At 35.8% G+C, this 18,540-nt stretch overlaps 2 protein-coding genes across 3 annotated transcripts in view; both read right to left on the bottom strand.

Moving 5' to 3' along the window:
- akap11 (A kinase (PRKA) anchor protein 11) overlaps positions 1 to 9,489 on the bottom strand; it is a 40,289-nt gene extending 30,800 nt beyond the window's left edge. For both annotated transcript variants that reach the window (XM_052142526.1, XM_052142527.1), the window contains exon 1: positions 9,441 to 9,489. The gene's annotated coding sequence lies outside the window, so the exon portion shown is untranslated. The remainder of the gene's footprint in view (positions 1 to 9,440) is intronic.
- Positions 9,490 to 16,414: 6,925 nt separating this feature from the next.
- The window catches only part of LOC127655345 (diacylglycerol kinase eta-like), a 129,786-nt gene continuing 127,660 nt past the window's right edge, over positions 16,415 to 18,540 (bottom strand). The window contains exon 31 of the mRNA XM_052143110.1: positions 16,415 to 17,454. Within this exon, the coding sequence (XP_051999070.1) occupies positions 17,368 to 17,454 (87 nt within the window). The 3' untranslated portion in view covers positions 16,415 to 17,367. The remainder of the gene's footprint in view (positions 17,455 to 18,540) is intronic.

Below are 18,540 nucleotides of genomic sequence, written 5' to 3' on the forward strand. Positions count from 1 at the left end.
TTGAATACCCCCGTGTCTCAGCACCCACGATAGTAGAGTATAAAGACGTTGAGGGTATGTGAACAGGGAAGTATACGTGTTCCTCCATGATTGAGAAAGCTCGTCATGGAGGTCATCAAAGAAAGGAAGGGACTAATATAGTGTTCCCTTAGTTTTTAAAAAAATTATTATATTAGCTTTGTTTTGGCCACCAGACAGAAATCTGTCTTATAGTTTGGAGCGTTTGGGGGGTCTCTTGTTCGCATGGCCAGTCTAGCTGTAGTCTGGCCACAGCCCGAGTAACCACCTCGAGTAATTACTCAGCCGCTTTATTATTATGCATGAAATGTACAGAGGTTCAACGCCCCCCTCGTGAAACGAAGAGGTGCCGAGGCGCGCTTCAGCTTACGAGAAGGATCAGTAGGATCTGGGGAGAGAGCGAGCGATAGGGACGGACCCATCTCTCGCTCCTCAGCCAGATATATACGAGAGCCCCACGATGAAAGAGTGGGTGCTGACTCCCGGAAGTAAGCTGTAGGCAGCAAAGCATTTCAGCCGAAAGTAGGTTGCAATGCGCGCACTCGCCCTGCCCCAACGCGAGAGCAGCATGCTCTTCCCCCAAACAAACAAAACAAAATTGACGCGTGTCCCTGACAGTCATAGAATGTTGACAGGGAAACATGCATCGTTTGCTTTGCTTCTCTGACATTTTCCCACCTTTTTCTTTTCTATTTTATATATATATATATATATATATATATATATATATATATATATAGAAAGAGGTAAAGGAGAAAAGGTTCACTGCGCACTGCCTAACAAATTCTAAATCCTAGCAGAGGAAAGAAAGTTTCTGACAGGCTTGTGAAACACACAGCACAGTATGCTCTGAAGAAAACGGATCTGACGACATGCTGGTGACGCGTCTATTTATAGCCTGGCCACAGGTGCATCTAATGATCTCACCAGCCGAGGCTATAAATTCCGGTCAATGTTCATTGACGTATTACACACATATTCACAGCTGGTCACAATGCAGGATTGTTCCCAAAAGCGCTTAGCAAAGCGCAGCATCATAGTGAAGCTTTTTGTAAAGGGAACACACAGACCTGTTGCTGCACATGGATGTTAGATGGCTGAGTAGAGGTAAATTTTTTGCGAGATTCTCAGAGTTGTTGCATGAAATAAAAGCTTTTCTGAAGCTTCAAAAAATGCAGAATATGCCCAGTTAGAGGACTACCAGTGGCTATTGGATTTAGCGTTCCTGACCGATCTCACTGACCTGCTGAATGATTTTAATTTAGAGCTGCAGGGTAAATATAAACATGTAACCAACATGATCAGTTCAGTGAACACATTTAAAAGCAAGCTACAACTGCTGTCAAGTAGGCTGCAACACAATGACCTGTGGAACTTTCCTCACATGCAGGCAAAACTTCAGAGTCAGGGCCAACACTTTGTGCAGCTTGACAGTGCACGTTATGAGGAGCAAGTTCAGAGCATCTTGTTCGAATTTCAGAGGCGCTATACAGACTTCATCCCTCGAGCCTGTTGCCAGCTATCTGTGTTTTCCATTTGGCCCAAGTATTGATGTGGATTGTATTGCCTCCAAAACCGTATCAATGTTCCACTTGGATAGCTCTACTGTTGAGAATGAGATTCTCACACTGCAAAATGACATTGAGATCAAATCCAGGGCAACACCTGGCATGAATGGAGAGTTCTGGAACTTACTGCCTGAACAAAAGTATCACAACCTCACAAGATGTGCTTTCAACTTGACTGCACTTTTCGGATCAACCTATTTGTGTGTGTGCGCTTCCTCTCACATGAAAATCATCAAGTCAAAGTACAGATCTACAATGACTGATGACCACCTTGTGGCCTGCTTAAAGGGCACCTATTATGTCATTTAAAATGTTCCTAATATTGTTTTGGGAGTCCCAAACAACAGTTTTACATGCATGCAATGACAAAAAAACACTTTTGTTGACTTATAATATGCATTTATGTTTACCTGATTTGCTCACCGACTCCCAAATGATTCGTTCAAAGACTAATTTTTCCAAACCCCTCCTTTGCATGACGCTAATCTGCGGTGATTGGTCAGATGACCCAGTCAGTAGTGATTGGTATACTCTGTGCAGAGATTGTCGGAAACAGAACGCCAATCACCGCTTTGTAGTAAAAAATCAAAATCAGAGAAGGAATTTGAGTTGATTTATGTTAGCGATCATAGCCCAAAGTTCGGTGGTAAACACCCAATCAGTTATTGTTTGCGTTAGCCCAACGCATAAACATATTGGTAAAGCACTGCATTACTACAAGTTATTGCTCTATTCTTTATGACAACTCCAATAACATTGACAAACATTTCACATATTTCAAAAAAATTGACATTGGAGACCTAGAAGCTGTGCTGAGCGTAACTTACACAACACACACATATACTTATTAAGCATGCTAAAAAACACATAAAAGCTACAATTATTAATAATACTTACAGGTTGTGATTCGGAGGAGGAAGCTGATCCAAATAAACTTGGTACTGAACCTTCCTTCAGTATCAACCGCTCATGAATCCACACTTGAAAGCATTCATGTTCGTAAAGCAATCGTCATTAAAATGACGTGAACACAGCACAAGGTTCGGGCTATACTTGTGTGGTATAGTTGTAAATATAAACTCTAGCCACTGATTCTTCACATGCTCGTCCCTGGGCAGTGAAAAAAAGGTCACGTTTGATATGCACTTCAGAACACAGCGTCTTGTTGTCGACATGATGTTTTCAAGTTTTCCCTGGTGTCTGCGCGCAATGAGTGGGCACGGCCAATTTGATAATTTTTCGTCTAGACGTCACAACAAAAAGGAAAATGACTCGTTGGAAAAAACGATTCATTACATTGACTCAGAGTCGACTCCTACTTTTGAGAGACAATAACTTTTTTTACGGTGAACTTTCATAAATAAAACTTTGCAGGATGTTTTTGTTCACTTAAATCTATGTTACACACTACATGAAAAGTAATTTTCAAAATTCCATAATAGGTGCCCTTTAAGGCTTGTGACCAGCTCCTACTGCCCTGACTGTGAGAAACTGGCTGCGTCCTCCCAGTGCCAAAGGTCCCACTAAGGTAGAGAAATAACTTTATTGTCACTTTTCTAACTAGAACTAGGTTATGTTTTATTATATCTGGATTAGGCCTTGTTTGTTTTGTGCATATTAAATATGTAGAAACGCTATGAGTAGCGAATGTGGCTTTCTGTTTGGACTGGTAGATCTTGGCACACTGCCAAATTTAAAAGTAGATCTTGGTTCAAAAAAGGTTGGGCAATGGGCACCCCTGTTCTAGATCAGGCTGTTTGTTTTTTTAGCTTTTTGCTTTTTTTGTAGAGCTGTTTGAGCTAAGATTTTTTACCCCATACGACAATACAACCAGGCTCACTTCTCCATTGTCATTGTGCTCTTAAAATTCTTTAAAGGTTTTCTACCATTCTAACTACCTTTTACTAAAAGATGTCTACCACTTTGTCCTTAATTTCAGAGGTTAATTCGAAACGTATTCAATTTGGTATTAAGATTGCAACTCTCCTTTTCTTACCTGCTTTATATGAAGAATAGAAAGTGTTATGAAAACCCAGATTTTCTTTTGTTTTTCATGTTCAGCATTGGATAAGTGAGTTTCATGCCAGAATGCTAAATTAGTTTTCTTCTTCAATTTAGCTACCAACTTGCTCCTTGTAATTCAGCACTTTTCGTACCACTGTCCTTAAGATGAATCACTTATGATGTATTATTCCTCTTTTGTAAGTAACTGTGGATAAAAGCATCTGCCAAATGAATAAATGTAAATGTTTTAATGGGACTATTCATGGATAGAATATTATAAAACTGAAATGACAGCTTTCTTTTCTCGACGACCTGAAACATCCAAAATCCAGACCTCAAGTAACAGCATAGATAAGCAGCAACAAATGAACACCAAAAACTATTATACAGTCCTGAGCTGTATTGACCTAACATCAAAACTGGACTTACTACCAAGAGGAAACACTATCTCCTCTAGCGACAGTGAGGGGTAATGGCTACAAAGTGGGGCCCCTCGATCACAAACAAAATGAGAAAAAACAACTAAAACAAACCGGGGGATACCCCAAAAAAAGATTTGAAGCACACAGTTAATGCTGCTTGTATCGGCCCTTTGATACAACAAAAAGTTTTTAAGACGTCATTTAAACACTATACCTACCATTTTCAGTTTGTACACTCCCTCATGTTAGGAGAAGGATTATTAGATAATTTTCCATAGCCACGATTCCCACCTGCAAGCCATTATTGAACTAACAGTTCAGACTTTTTTAAGCGGCAGGAGGATTAAACAAGAATCAGTTCTCTTCTTCCATATCCTCTCAATTCCTCTTTTGAAATTCTCTGAGTTTCTCCCAAATGCCTTCTTGAAAGTTGGGTGTACTCCCAACTCAGCACTTAGGGATTGCAATCCACAGAAGAAGCCCGCTGAGGTTCTCCTACGTGACGCATGCGGATTACTCGCATAAATTAGACCCACCATCAAGCCTTGCTTGGCCTCTGCTGCTTCTGAGGCATTGTTATAAGTGAAGGTGCCTGAGTCCAGGGGTGAAAATTTCATCAAAATGTTGGGGGAACAATAAACATAACAATTCACAAGAGCAATTTTTGAAGGGGACACCAAGGGGTTTTTTGTTGTTGCCCCGTTTGCATTTGTATTATTTTATTTATTAAACAATTATTTTAAGAATATATCATTATATTATTTACAATACACATATTTTAATGATATTTTAGGGGGGGACAACCCTCCGCGATTTCCGCCTATGCCCGAGTCGAGATGTACACACATCTTAGTAAGCGGAGTTTGGAAGCTGATTTTAAGCACACTCTTGATTGGAGCATATTCCTCTCTCTTCTGTTGCACCTCCTCAGTGTAATCATGATCAAAATACTTTTTCTTGCTTTTCTTGCACAAGAAATGTACTCTTTATTCTCTCCTTCATTGTAAACTGTAGGAACCGGACCATAATTGAACGTGGAGATACACCCACTGGGGCCAATGCTCGATGAGCCCTTTCAATACATTGATCTTTTCCCTGGTTCAAACACATCAAATCACCCAGTTCTGTTTTAAGTCCTCTATGAACTGGTGCATGGAGGTGCCCTCTGCATTTTCAGGAACACCAGATATTCGGATATTATTGCAGCGAGAGCAGCAATAATTTCGGTAGTCAACTCATCAAGCTGTTCTTTTAAATCCTGTCAAAAATGTGCTTGAAATTCAGAAAATAATTTTTTCCTTTCTGACTTCAAGTCGTACATCCCTTTGGCCATGACTTCACTCACCATTTTGCAGATAGAGCTGAGTGCGGCTACCATGCCCCCATCCTCCTCAGAGTCGCACTCCCCTTAAACCATCTTAGCTAGTGAGAACACTTGCTTCCTTTTCAGCTTCTTTCTCTTTAGCACCACCAAACCCTGACCTCACTTTCCTATTTTTGTCCCCGTTCATTTTCCTTTCAGTTTACCTCCGACTTAGAGAACTAACATACTTGAATTTCGGGGATCAATTTGGCCGACATCAGAGTTGTGTCTTATGCTGCCATTCTGTGTCACGTGCCATCGGAAGTCCCCACATGCTTTTACTCTGACTTGCTACCTTGCTTCCGAATCAGTTAATGGCTTAAATGACATGTTTTGAATGAATGGAACTCTTAAGGAAACTGGTCTCTGAACAGTTTGAAAAGCAACTTATTTTCATCCTACCTCCATTTACAGCCTTTCCTGGTTTTTGATGCTGCCTTGAAGTTGCACTCACATGCTTGTGCAGATCCAGCGAGAGCAGCAGCAATCTCCTGACAGTTTAAAAGGCCTGGATCGCCTACTTGGATTGTCACAGATGGACCGTCATGATTTGTGAATCAGAGGAACTTTTTATCCTGAAGTTTTGATTCTGGCTGATAGAACGCATGCTTCAGAGGAAGATATTTGATGAGCACGCGACGGGAAGAAAACGCTGGATTTTTGTGAGGTAAACAAGATATCTGCATATTTGCAGAGGGTATATAATAGAAGTTCTATTGATATTTTGCCTTTTAACATTAGAAATGTTATAGGGAACTGCTTAGGAGAGATTGTTAGAATACGTGCTTCAGAGGAAGATTTATGAGCGCTCAACAGGATGCTGGATCTGCTCAAGTTGTGTTAGGTTGGTTTATTATATCGGTTTAAAGGAGGTATGCACATATTTGACAATATATGATATTAGTTTCATTGATATTTGACTTTTTATCATTAGACAAGTTAAAAGTTACAGGGAACTGTTGAAGAGAGGGAGAAGGAAACAGGCGAGCACTTTAACATTGTTAGCTCAAACTGCCATGGCTCGGATATGAGGACCGTTTAAATGACACTGTGTTACACACCGGACTTTTATTGTAATAACACGATTGCACATAACAACAAAGTGAACCGTGACTGGTCATTTAAATGTCTCTGTCTCTTCACATCCAAGAAGGCGATTTTGGCACCATCAAGAAAAAAAACAGCCAAACAGGAAAATTTATCGGCAGATGCCGATATTTAAAAAAAGTCAGAATATCGAACACTAATAATCACTAGGGCTGGGTACTGATACAGATTTCCTGATTTGTTTTGATTCTGATTCACAAGCTCTCGATTTGATTTGATTCAAATCTGATTGATTCATATGGGTATATTTCAGTTATAATGTCCTTTTTGCTTAAGTATGCAATAAGTTCTCTCCCAGCTAATGCTGGTAATTATAAATGGGACATTCTAACTAGATACATTATGAAAATATAATTGTTACTAATTATATTTTATTAGTTTTTCATCATTTTGGTCACATTTAGGCTTTTTAAAAATCGAACAAATCCCTGTATTCAATCAATAAACTGTTATAATGTTTAGGTATTTACATTGATTTGTTAAACACATGCTAAAACCGGTACTTCTGTAAAACTGGCATTTCTGTAAATAGTGTCTGTAAATGCACATATTAACGAGAGAGAGGACTCGAATGGATTTATCTCATCTGTCCTACTCATGATTAGAATTCAATTATAATTTTTTGTCGTTTTTGACTAACAAACTAACTGTAGAGAACAGAAAAAGTGTATTAAAAGGGACATTATTCAGTGACAAATGGGTTTCGTGGATTTCATTTTTGGACACACATTACACAGAACAACTTTTACTCTCTACACGCAGCGAAAGGATCTGCTGCTGCTGCTGAATACTCAAACTCAGTACTAAACAATTACTAGTGAATGAAATCTGAACATTTACTAGCCAGTTGCAATATATAAATTTTAGTCACATAGCGCGAAATTTGGTTGCTAATGCGAATGATTTTATCATATAATGATGTATGACAATATCGAGATCGTACAAACGAAGATCATGGTGCATCGGAAAATCTATATTTTTAGTTACTCTAAAACTTGTTAATAATAATGTTTTTTTATCAGGAAAAATTAAATGCAGTATATAGAAAATAGTAATTAATGTGCTCTTTATCTTATACATTTTTGAACCATAAAGATTTTTGGAATCTTAAAAAATTATTTATTATTTAGAATCATTACCAAAGACACAAGTTTATTTTGAGAACATTTTAGTCACATATTTAGAAATTATGAAGCCCCGCGTAACTGGCCTTACATTGTCTCTGTTGCAGTTTGACCTTGTATATGGATGCGTCTGTAAAAAGTATTTTATTACAATTATTCAAATGTAAATTTCATTATATTCTCATAGCTGTAATACATTTACTGCACATTTTACCATTTATTTCTTATTCTCAACAGTGATCCTCCTTAGATTCTCATTTCTGTAATACAGTTATTATAAAAAAAATGTTATATTTTTTAAATAACTGGATTAAATAAAAGCCTTACATCAAAGCCTAATTCATATGCGCTCATTCATCATGATAAATGTACATAACAAGAAATGATTTGTGATTCTTTCCAAAGAACTTTTGAAAGTAACCTGCACTAATTTTCTCTTAATCACATGTTCATGTAGTAGACTATGGATGGGGGAAAAAATCAGTTAATTTCAACTGGCCCGAAGCATTTACAAAGAATTGTACACATTTAACCCTTGTCTCCTCAGTACAGATCTTCTTTCTGACTAAAAGAGTGTTCACACATGAATGCTGAAATAGGTCGGACTTTGATGCATTTCAGCATGAATGTGTGTGGGTGGGGACAGCAGAGGTAAACAATACTTCTAAGAATTCAGCACACATAAAGGGAAAGTTCACGCCAAGTCTAAACCCCAGAGGCGTATTTCAATAAAGAGGAAAAAAACATTAGATCATGTTGATACTTCCTAATGTTATGAGAGCTGACTGTCAACTAATCTTCAAATAAAAAAAATGACATTAGTCATTTTGGGGGTCTCAGAGACTTAAAATCAAATAAAAAAAATAAATCAAAATGGCCAAAAAGAAGCAAAACTGAATAACATTCACATTTCTGAATGCATTCTGTAGTTTGTGATACAATAGACATCTTCAATAATGTCTGTCTTCTGAAAGATACGTCAGAAGGACAGCTTAAAAGATTTTAAACGGAAATTAAAGGATTGTTTTAGGTTCCTATTTTTATATTTACACTTAAAGCATTGTGGTCTCTGGGCCCCCAAACATAAAGAGCATAGAGTCAATCTCAACAGAAATTGAGGGTTAACATGACATTGTGATGGTGTTGGCTGCTGCATGTGATCTACTGAGTATTAGAAGGGTCAAATGATTTCCTGAAGTCAACAGATGTTATTTTGAAAAGGGGAGTGGCAGTGAATTACTGTGCAAGCTCATAACCTGACTACTGATGGCATCATTCTTTGATTTCAATATGTATTGTACATGCATTACTATCTTCACTGCCTTCAAACGTCTCACACCACAAAATTAGTGCATCACAAATCATACAGCAATGACAGCCTCAGATTGCCATGACAACGCCATTTGACTATGATAACATCCGTTTACAATGTGTGTACCATATCACTGCTTCACAGTTCATTTCCAGACATGTATATTGTACACTGGTGCTCATTTGTCATTATACGTTCATTAAAAAAAAAAAAAAAAAAAAAGTTACACACGGCTGCCTCAATTCCTCCAGTGCAGAGTGAAATATTGAATACACACACGCCTTAAAGGAATAACACAGGTGAAAATCGTAATAATATGTTTATATGTGTAGCTGATGCTAAAGGCTGATGATGTCATGACAGACGCAGCTGGTTCGCGCAATAGCATCAGGCCTGAGTAGATCATAAAATCACACATTATCCGCAGCTGTCAAACCATTCGATGGGGTTTTAACTGTTCTGTGATATGTGATGTGTGGTGTCAACTTGCATTTAAATGAGCATGTCCGCGGCGCATCTCACCTTGTATTGTCAGAGCCGTGCGGTGGGCTGCTAGCTGCAGTGACGTCCGTTCAGCTCATGAAAACAAGACGAGCAGGCGAGATTCATCAAATACCGACCGCAGTTTACGAGCAAGTAGAGAGCAGAGTCACTGATGCAAGTAACTACTGGGCCTAAACTACATGATTTGATATGCAAAGTATATTACAACGTTGCAGGATTTGTATAAGAATTAGATTACCTTGATTGTAACATTTAAAAATATAATATTTTTATTTTATTGTCAGCATTTTTGTATTGTAACATTTGAAATGCAGAGAGCAACACTATTCTAAAGGAAACATTTTCATCTGATGTATGAATCACACAAATGCTCCGTTTAACCCCCCTCCTCTTAAAATTATGTTTTTATGAGAGTTTCACATCAGTCCATTGTAGTGGACACTGTGCATTTACATACCTCGGTTCTTTAGTGACCCCAGACCTCATTCCACCCACTGTACCTCATCCATTATTTTTATTTTTTATTCCCACACCTCTTTAATATTCCTCAACCTTTCTCTTCTGAGTGGTGTGATAAAAAGAAAATCGCAAAATTGCAATAAATTACATTTTTTTTTTTTAACAGCTTGATTACCAAAGTGAGTAGGTTCATTAAATAGTGTCTGGATTTATTTTGTGCTTCCAAAAATCATATTTTTATGATTACTTCGTATACGTTTACTATCACAGGATGTATATTTATTTGTTTATTACAAGACAAATGAGTACTAAATTCATACAAATGACTACTATATCATATTATACACATTTACATTTATGCATTTGGCAGATGCTTTTATCCAAAGCGACTTACAGTGTACTTATTACAGGAACAGTCCCCCCGGAGCAACCTGAGTTAAGTGCCTTGCTCAAGGACACAATGGTGGCAGCCATGGGGATCGAACCAGCAACCTTCTGAACAGTTCTGATTAACAATTATGTGCTTTTGCCCACTACGCCACCACCACTCCATACATAAGTTACTTAATAATAGTAATCCACTACAAATTACTAATTATGTCACTAAAATTGTTACTTTACTAATTACTTAATTGAAAAGTAATCATAATAATAACTTTACATTTAAGTCATTTTCTAAAACACTTTTTCACTTAAAAATTTAAACTAATGTCCTCACATTTCTCTTCCACAATGACTTGTTACGGGACCATAATTCATGTATTTTACATAAGTAATATATTAGAAATAAGCATATCCTTATATTGTACTTAAAAGTAATGAAATTAATTGAAAAAAGTGACTGTAATGCTGATTTAAATTATTTAAAATGTAATGCATTACACACATTTTATGACTAAAAGTAATTAGATTACAGTAACTAATTACTTGGAAATTAGATTACACACAACACTGATTATACATGCTATTTCTTACTTAATTTGGTGCTGATGTTTCAGTGACTGACTTGATTTACATTTGACATTGCTATATGACGAAGAAGCAACATGGAATTAAATTATAGCAAGTACAACACATGGACAGTATGATATGACTATTGTCATATGGGTGTACACCTGAAATAATATAGGTTGTGTGTCTATTTAGACTCAATTAGTGCCTGAGAAAATACTTATGTGTAGCTCAATATTTGTTTGACAGCCAGTTGTTTAATGAAATTTAAGTGTGGAAGTAATGTATCCTTTTCTATATTTTTTGCATCATCTTTATATGAGAAATAATCAAAATACACTTTGCAAAAGTTTTCAGTTAACATAAATTAAGCTAAAATTAAACCACAAGAGCAGAATAAGCTGCTATCAACTGCTATTTAACAGGTAGCCTGGTATGTGATGCTTCTTTTATAGCTGTCAAATGAACATCTCTTATATGCGTCATCTGACATGTGGTACTGTACAGTACATACTCATTACCTAAACAACTTTATATTCAGAGCAAAACAGTTTACTGTGCAGACCTTCCTGATCTGAGTAGTCTCTGGGCTGAATTCAATGACTATCACACAAATACACTTCTATGTGTGTTATTATTATTTTTATGATATTGTTGCTGACCTAAACCAAATTCCTAAAACAATATTAAACAATAACAGTCTGTTATTCCATTATCTATGCTGGTAGTTATTGTGTTGTGTGTTCATTTCAATTCATATTTTATTTAATGTACACACAAATTCAAACACATAAGTAAAATACCCAATAAATAACTGTAATATTCTGTGTATGCATTCAGTTTTATTGAAGGAAGATATCAACTGGAAGCATTTTACCACCTCTAAATGTACATCAAAATTGAAACATTTATTTAATCAAGATACAAAAATACACATCTCAGTGACCTCCAAATTGTAATAAATAGTTAACCATGCATCTACGATAAAAAGGCACAGAAAACAGTCACTTAGTAGTCATAAAAATTACCTACTTAGCAAAAAATCATCCAGATATCAATATAAGTAACTACTGTAACATTATATTCCAATAGTGAAAACACATACACATCAGTTGTTTAACCTTAATAAATATGCAAATATTGTAAATATACCTATAGTATACATGTAGTCTTAAAAATTAAACTGTGCCATTGTAAAGACAATGTAAACAAATGAAACTCACATTGCACTTTTCTTAAATGGATAGAAATCATGTCAAAGACATGTTACCTTGCTCTACAAATTCATCAAATAATTCGATTTGTTTGAAAAGTCAGGCAGTTTACAGCTTTATGTTCTCCATTATCAATAAGCCAAAAGCCCACGTTCACCCATAGACAAAAACACTCAACACTTGGTCGCTTGAGAACTCACTGAGGTTCAGGTATTCATGGATTGTGTGCAGATGTATTCACTGTGATGTGAGAGGAAGACTGCACTTGTGTGATTTAAGTCTAATGAAAACAAACCAACTATACAGAGGCACCATATACAAGGTCAAACTGCAACAGAGACAATGTAAAGCCAGTTACGTGGGGCTTCAGGGGGCTTCATAATGTCTAAATCTGTGCCTAATGTGTTCCCAAAATAAACTTGTGTCTTTGGTAATGATTCTGACTAGCTAGAGGAAATTACCTTTCGCAATGGGACTTTTCAGCCACTTGAAAATGCATATCTCTGCATTCAGTCGCATTTCACAATGCATGGAGAAAATATGTTAACATTATTTTCAAGATGATATCATGCAGCATTTGATTGTCTGGTTTTTCAAATGTTGTATTATCGATGGATAGGCCCTGGCGGCATTTTTTAGGCTATTTTTAGGTGAAATCTGGAATTCTGTAGAACAGATTTAAACATAGAAAAATGTGTTCAACCAGTGTAATCTCATTAATATTCATAGGAAGTCTTATGTATTTCTAGCATGAGTACATTTACATGTACAATATTGACGTATTGACAGCATCTAATCCAATGCAGTACATTGTCGTTTATTGGCTACTTTTTGCCACTTATATATAGACAGTATATACTGTATAATATTATATTGTAACAAAAATGATGTCAATGTACATTTTTCTGCCTGATCATTTTTTTTAGGTTTAGGGTTAAGGTTAGGGTTAAGGGATTAAAGAGTAAAAATACTACTAATATATTTATAATATAAAGAATGTGTTAATATGTTGCATTTTTAAAGATGTAAATATGTAAAAAAAAAAAAAACAAACAAAACAAAAAAAAATTTTATGTTGTTTTCATGGAAAGCTATGTAAAAAATGTTCCTACTCCCTGAAAAATAATTAGATATTTCACCGGTCTCTGTAACAGCACTAGACTCTGTAAACAGCAAACAAAAATGTGCCTGCGGGCAGCAGTCTCTGAAGCTTTAACCTGTCATTCATTTAGGAAGTTATCCTAGTGTTGTTGTTGCAGTGAATTAATGAGGTTTAATGTAATTTTGCCATGTTGCTCATAACAGTTGTCAGTTAAAGGTGCTATTTTGCCGCTATTATTTTTAACAACCATTTCTGCACGATGTTGGTCTCAATAAAACTAATTTGGAATCTTTGGAGTGAGGGGTTTTGGCGAGAGGGACGTGGATAATCCAACGGCTCAGTCTAGTGGAAGTAGAACAGCTATAATCGCTTACAGCACCTTTAAAGGGATAGTTCACCCAAAACTAAAACTTCAGTCATTGTTTACTCACCCCTTTGTTGTTATAACTCTATATGACTTTCTTTTTCTGAACACAAAGTGAGAAATTGTGAAAAAAAATTTGTGTTCAGTGATGTCATACAATAACAGTTGTGGCCACCTCTTCAAGCTTCAAAAGAACACAAAAGTATAATTCAGAAGTCTAATAAATTATTCCATAAGACTTATGATTGTCATGAAAGCACACAAGTTTTGGTTCGAAACAAATTGAAATCTAATGTATTGTTTAGTTAAAATGTTCACTGGCCTTTGATATCCTGTGCGTTCATTATAAGGCAAGAGCGCAACTGTTCACGCAGCCCCCTCGTGTCATTGGGGCGTTCAAGCGAAAAATTATTTTGTACTGACAAAAAGAACACAACACAGCTGCACACAAAACAGAGACAGAACTTACTAAACATGTCTGAAGAGTTTGCAGTCCAAGAATAGATGCATTTCTATGTCCAGCATGATTCTTTTGTAAATTTTTGGAACGCCGCCAGTTCACAGCAGACAGAGTTACCTGCGCGATGCCAAAAATTGAAAAAAGTGATCGACAGCATGCACCATCGCTCATCACTGCTGGCTAGGATAAAAACTCTCATTATCATAGAAAATATACCTTTTAGCATGTGTAGTTTGCCATCAGGTTAAGACATGGAGGGACTGTGGCTGTCTGTAGACTCCTCTATGTTTCTGTTTGATTTCCAAGTAAGTAAAATAAGGCTGGCCATAGAAATGCATCAAATGTTTAGTAAGTTGTGTTCTCTGGTTTGTGTGCATTCGATTTGATTTAGTGAAAATGTTCACTGACCGTTGATCTCCTGTGCACGTTCATGATAGGGTACGAGAGCAACAGTTCATGCAGCCCCCACGTGACATTGGTGTGTTCAAGCTAAAACTCATTTTTTTTTATTTAAGAATAGTTTTGCCACAGTGATAGTGACAAAAGAACACAATACAGCTTTGTTTCTCATCAAACATTATCGTATGCTTTCATAACAATCATGAGTCTCATGGAATAATGTATTAGACTTCCGAATTATACTTTTGTATACTTTTTGTATACTTTCCTTATGAAACTTGAAGAAGTGTTTACTATAAACTGTTATTGTATGACATCACTGAGCACAATTCTTTTCACAATTTCTCCCTTTGTATTCAGAAATAGAAAGAAAGTCATATGGAGTAAACAATGACTAAATGTTCATTTTTGGGTGAACTAATCCTTTACGTTTTAGATGCTGTCAATATTTCCATACTGTACGTAATTAACTTCAATCCATTTTTCTGCTTTTTGTGGAATTCAGTCAAACCTAAATTAACTAATGTAAATGGATGAAGGGAGGGAGGGACATTAAGTTGATAATTAAACAACAATAAACAGATAACATAGCTTGTGGAACAAAAAGCAGACTACAATATCCTTGGCGCTGATGTGCCCTCATTATGCACACTATTTAAATGATTGATTAATGAACTACTGTCATATAAGTCTTACTAGTCCCATTGCTTGATGATAATGAACTAAACTCTAAATGAACTCTTTGAATGTGTATTATCCTTTTCAAAAACATGCTGCGTTTTTTTCTTCAAAATTCCACCCAAAAAAAAACAAACCCATCCCGCTAGGCTTGTGCTCAGTCTCCATATTTGTTTTAATTCTTTCTTCAGGTAAATTATGGGTGGAATTACATATCTTGGTTGGAAACAACACATATTTTCCAAAGTATTTTCTCTTTCTCTCTCTCTCTCTCTCTCTCTCTCTTTCTCTCTCTCAACTAATCCTTTGATGTTATCTAACACCCTCTAGAGGAAAATTATAATATAGCATAAACTGAAGTCTACTGTTATGAGTCCCAGATGCACTGTCGACTGGCTTGGCTAATTTATAACGAGGTGTAGCGCAAAGCTCAAAATCCCCCATTTTACAGAAAAAAAAAAGAGGCACAAAAGTTTAATAATCGGTATGAGGCAACATCCAGCCGTCTAGCAAATTATCCTGGAAGCACAGTTAAACAGGATTAACAATTTGCTTATGGAAGATTTATGAATTTTGGAGAGAACATGTCATGAATTGTCTGTCCACAAGTCCACCTTTTTTAGATTTCCATGAAAAAACCTCACATAATAAAGCTTCATCAAGAAGAAATGTATAAAAATAAATACAATATTGCACTTTCCATAGAGTACAACAGCACTTAACGTGTAAAGGCGAATACTTAACTTAGAATTCTCAAAGGTGTTATGGTGCTCTATACACAGTTCAATGTGTAATCTGATAATAGCATGTAAGCATTCTACTATACAAAGGCTTTAATCATAAGAGGAGTTAACAGTTTAGACTCTTCGATATATATATACAGTGCATATATTAACGAGCAAACATCTCTTATACCCTGTAATGCCATCAAACAAAAGTCGATGTAGGTATCCTATCAAATTTGCTCATGATTCCTGGATCACAAATCAACAATATGTAATGTTGCAGGTCAACTGCAATTTCTTATTCAAAACTCTATTTCCTATTGAAACTAATGTATAACAATATCTTGAAGTTATAAGTTTCATTGAGAGGATATAGAGACTGTGGGGATATTTTAAAGGCGTGTTTTTCCAAACGACTTTTAAGGGATTTCAAAAGCTAGATTTTCAGTGGAATTTTACAAATCATAATTGAATACAATTCTTTCCTATGTGTGTTCCACAGAAGAAAGTCATATGGGTTTGGAACAACATTAGGTTGAGTAAATTATGACAGAATTGTACTTTTTCAGTGAATCTTTGTAGTGTCCTTTTTATTTAAAAATTTTATTTTATAATTTAATTTTTTTTTATTTGGGGGGCATTTAAAATGCTCTCACTTATTAGGCGAACTAAAAAAAAATGTCACTGCAAAAACTTGGAGACATTCACTTTGGTACTTATTTCACCGAGATGTCGACTTACCATAAATCCTAATATAAGGTTAAAAACATTTCTTACAAATAAAGCTCATTTTACAATAAATATGGCACATGACACTGCTTTTTGACACAAAGTTTCCATGCAGATAGATAAATAGATATAAATCAGCAGTCTAATTTGACCAAAGGGATGTTTCAGTAGTAACAAATGGCATTCTACTAAATTCATATAAAACTTGTTCAAGTGTTAGTTTGTACAATAAAAAACAAGATGCTGATCATGCATTAAAATAGCTATACAAATATAGCAAGCATACCCATGCATCAGAATTTCACTGTCGAGGAAAACCCCTTGTTGACCTTTCTTGGATTCCATAAGCATTCTACGATGATTGCCGTTTGATTGCAATACTTCAGCAGTCTTTTTCCCGTCTCTGTAAAATGTAAACAGTGCTGTCGAAAGCAGAATATTGCTGACACATCACATCACCCTCCTATTGTTGCCATATACCGCAAGGCAAAGAGCCAGTAAGCTATTCAGAGGCCTTACTTCTCTCGGGGAAAACGTTTTATGGAAGTCCTGTTTGCTACTTCATTTTGAATCTTTTAAAGAGGCCAAAGGTTTCCTGTACAATAAGAATTGCATACCTGATTGTGCCATTGACGCGATAAGTGAGGAATGGCTTTTCTATCTAAAACCAATACAAATTTTCGGACACAATCCTTGTCGTTTTGTCACCAGCGTTTGCTCTAAAACAAACATTCCTAGATTTTCTATAAGCTATCCTATATAAAGGACAGAAAGCCCTCTATTCACAATACCAAAGCACTTTCATAATGTACACCAGAGCTCCCTTTCAACTCCTCGTTCACAAACATAATACGCGTTGACGTCTCAAAGGTCTGCCATCGAACTCTTGGCCAAGTCCTTAGTTCCCTGGAGGATTCTCTTCATGTGACCCACCTTCGAGATCCCCAGATCCTATGGGAATGCGCAAACAAAAGTGCACTCTTAACAAATTTAAAGAGGTCAAACCTGTCTGAAAAAAGAGCAATTCAATTTAGTGCACACTGTAAATATTAATAAAAACAATTAGGATTAAAATGAAGACAAATTAAGTTTAACTGACAGCATTTATGGCATAAAGTTTCTTTCCACAAAAAATAGTTTTGACTCATCCCTCCTTTAAAAAAAAAAAAAGGCAAAATCAAGGTTATGTTGAGGCACTTACAATGGAAGTGAATGGGGCCAATATTTGGAGGGTTTAAAGACAGAAATGTGAAGTTTATAATTTTATAAAAGCACTTACATTTATTCTTCTGTTAAAACCTGTGTATTATTTGAGCTGCAACGTTGTTTAAATCATCATTTTTACAGTCATTTTAGGGTTTGTTGACATTACGTAGTCATGGCAACATAGTTGTAAAATTGGCTATAACTTAACACAGAAAAGGTTAGTAAGTGATTTGATCACACTAAAAGCATGTTAACACACATATTGTTTATGTTTTGTGGCTATAATTTTGAAATAGTGAGAATATTAATGTTTACGGATTGACCCCCATTCACTTCCATTGTAAATGTACCAATGTAACCCAGATTTTTGCTTTTTTAAAAAAGGAAGAATGAGTCAAAATAAATGTTTGTGCTAATCAACATTATGACACAAATGCCGTTGATTGAGCTTAACTTGTATTGAACATGGAATATTCCTTTAAGGTCACTATAAAGATATATGTTTATGTATCATTTATGTTTTATAATCTACAACCATTGAAGCAACATTTTTGATACAACTGCACCAAAGTATGTTTTCATGAACTTGGTGTATTCAGAGTTTTAGTGCAAGTAAAGTCTGAAATATTCCATGATAGAATAGAATTGTATTGAGAAAGGATTTTTTAATAAACATTATTAGCATTAATAAGCATTATTAACAGTAATGAAATATCAATGATACTTTAAAAACAAAAATGCAATCGATACCTTGAAAAATGAATCTTAAAAATAACTGGCCAAGGAAAATATTTCTTAAGTAGGCTAATATTTGTTTTAAAAATATAATAA

This window comes from Xyrauchen texanus, chromosome 14 (genome assembly GCF_025860055.1).
Source record: "Xyrauchen texanus isolate HMW12.3.18 chromosome 14, RBS_HiC_50CHRs, whole genome shotgun sequence".
NCBI lineage: Eukaryota > Metazoa > Chordata > Actinopteri > Cypriniformes > Catostomidae > Xyrauchen > Xyrauchen texanus.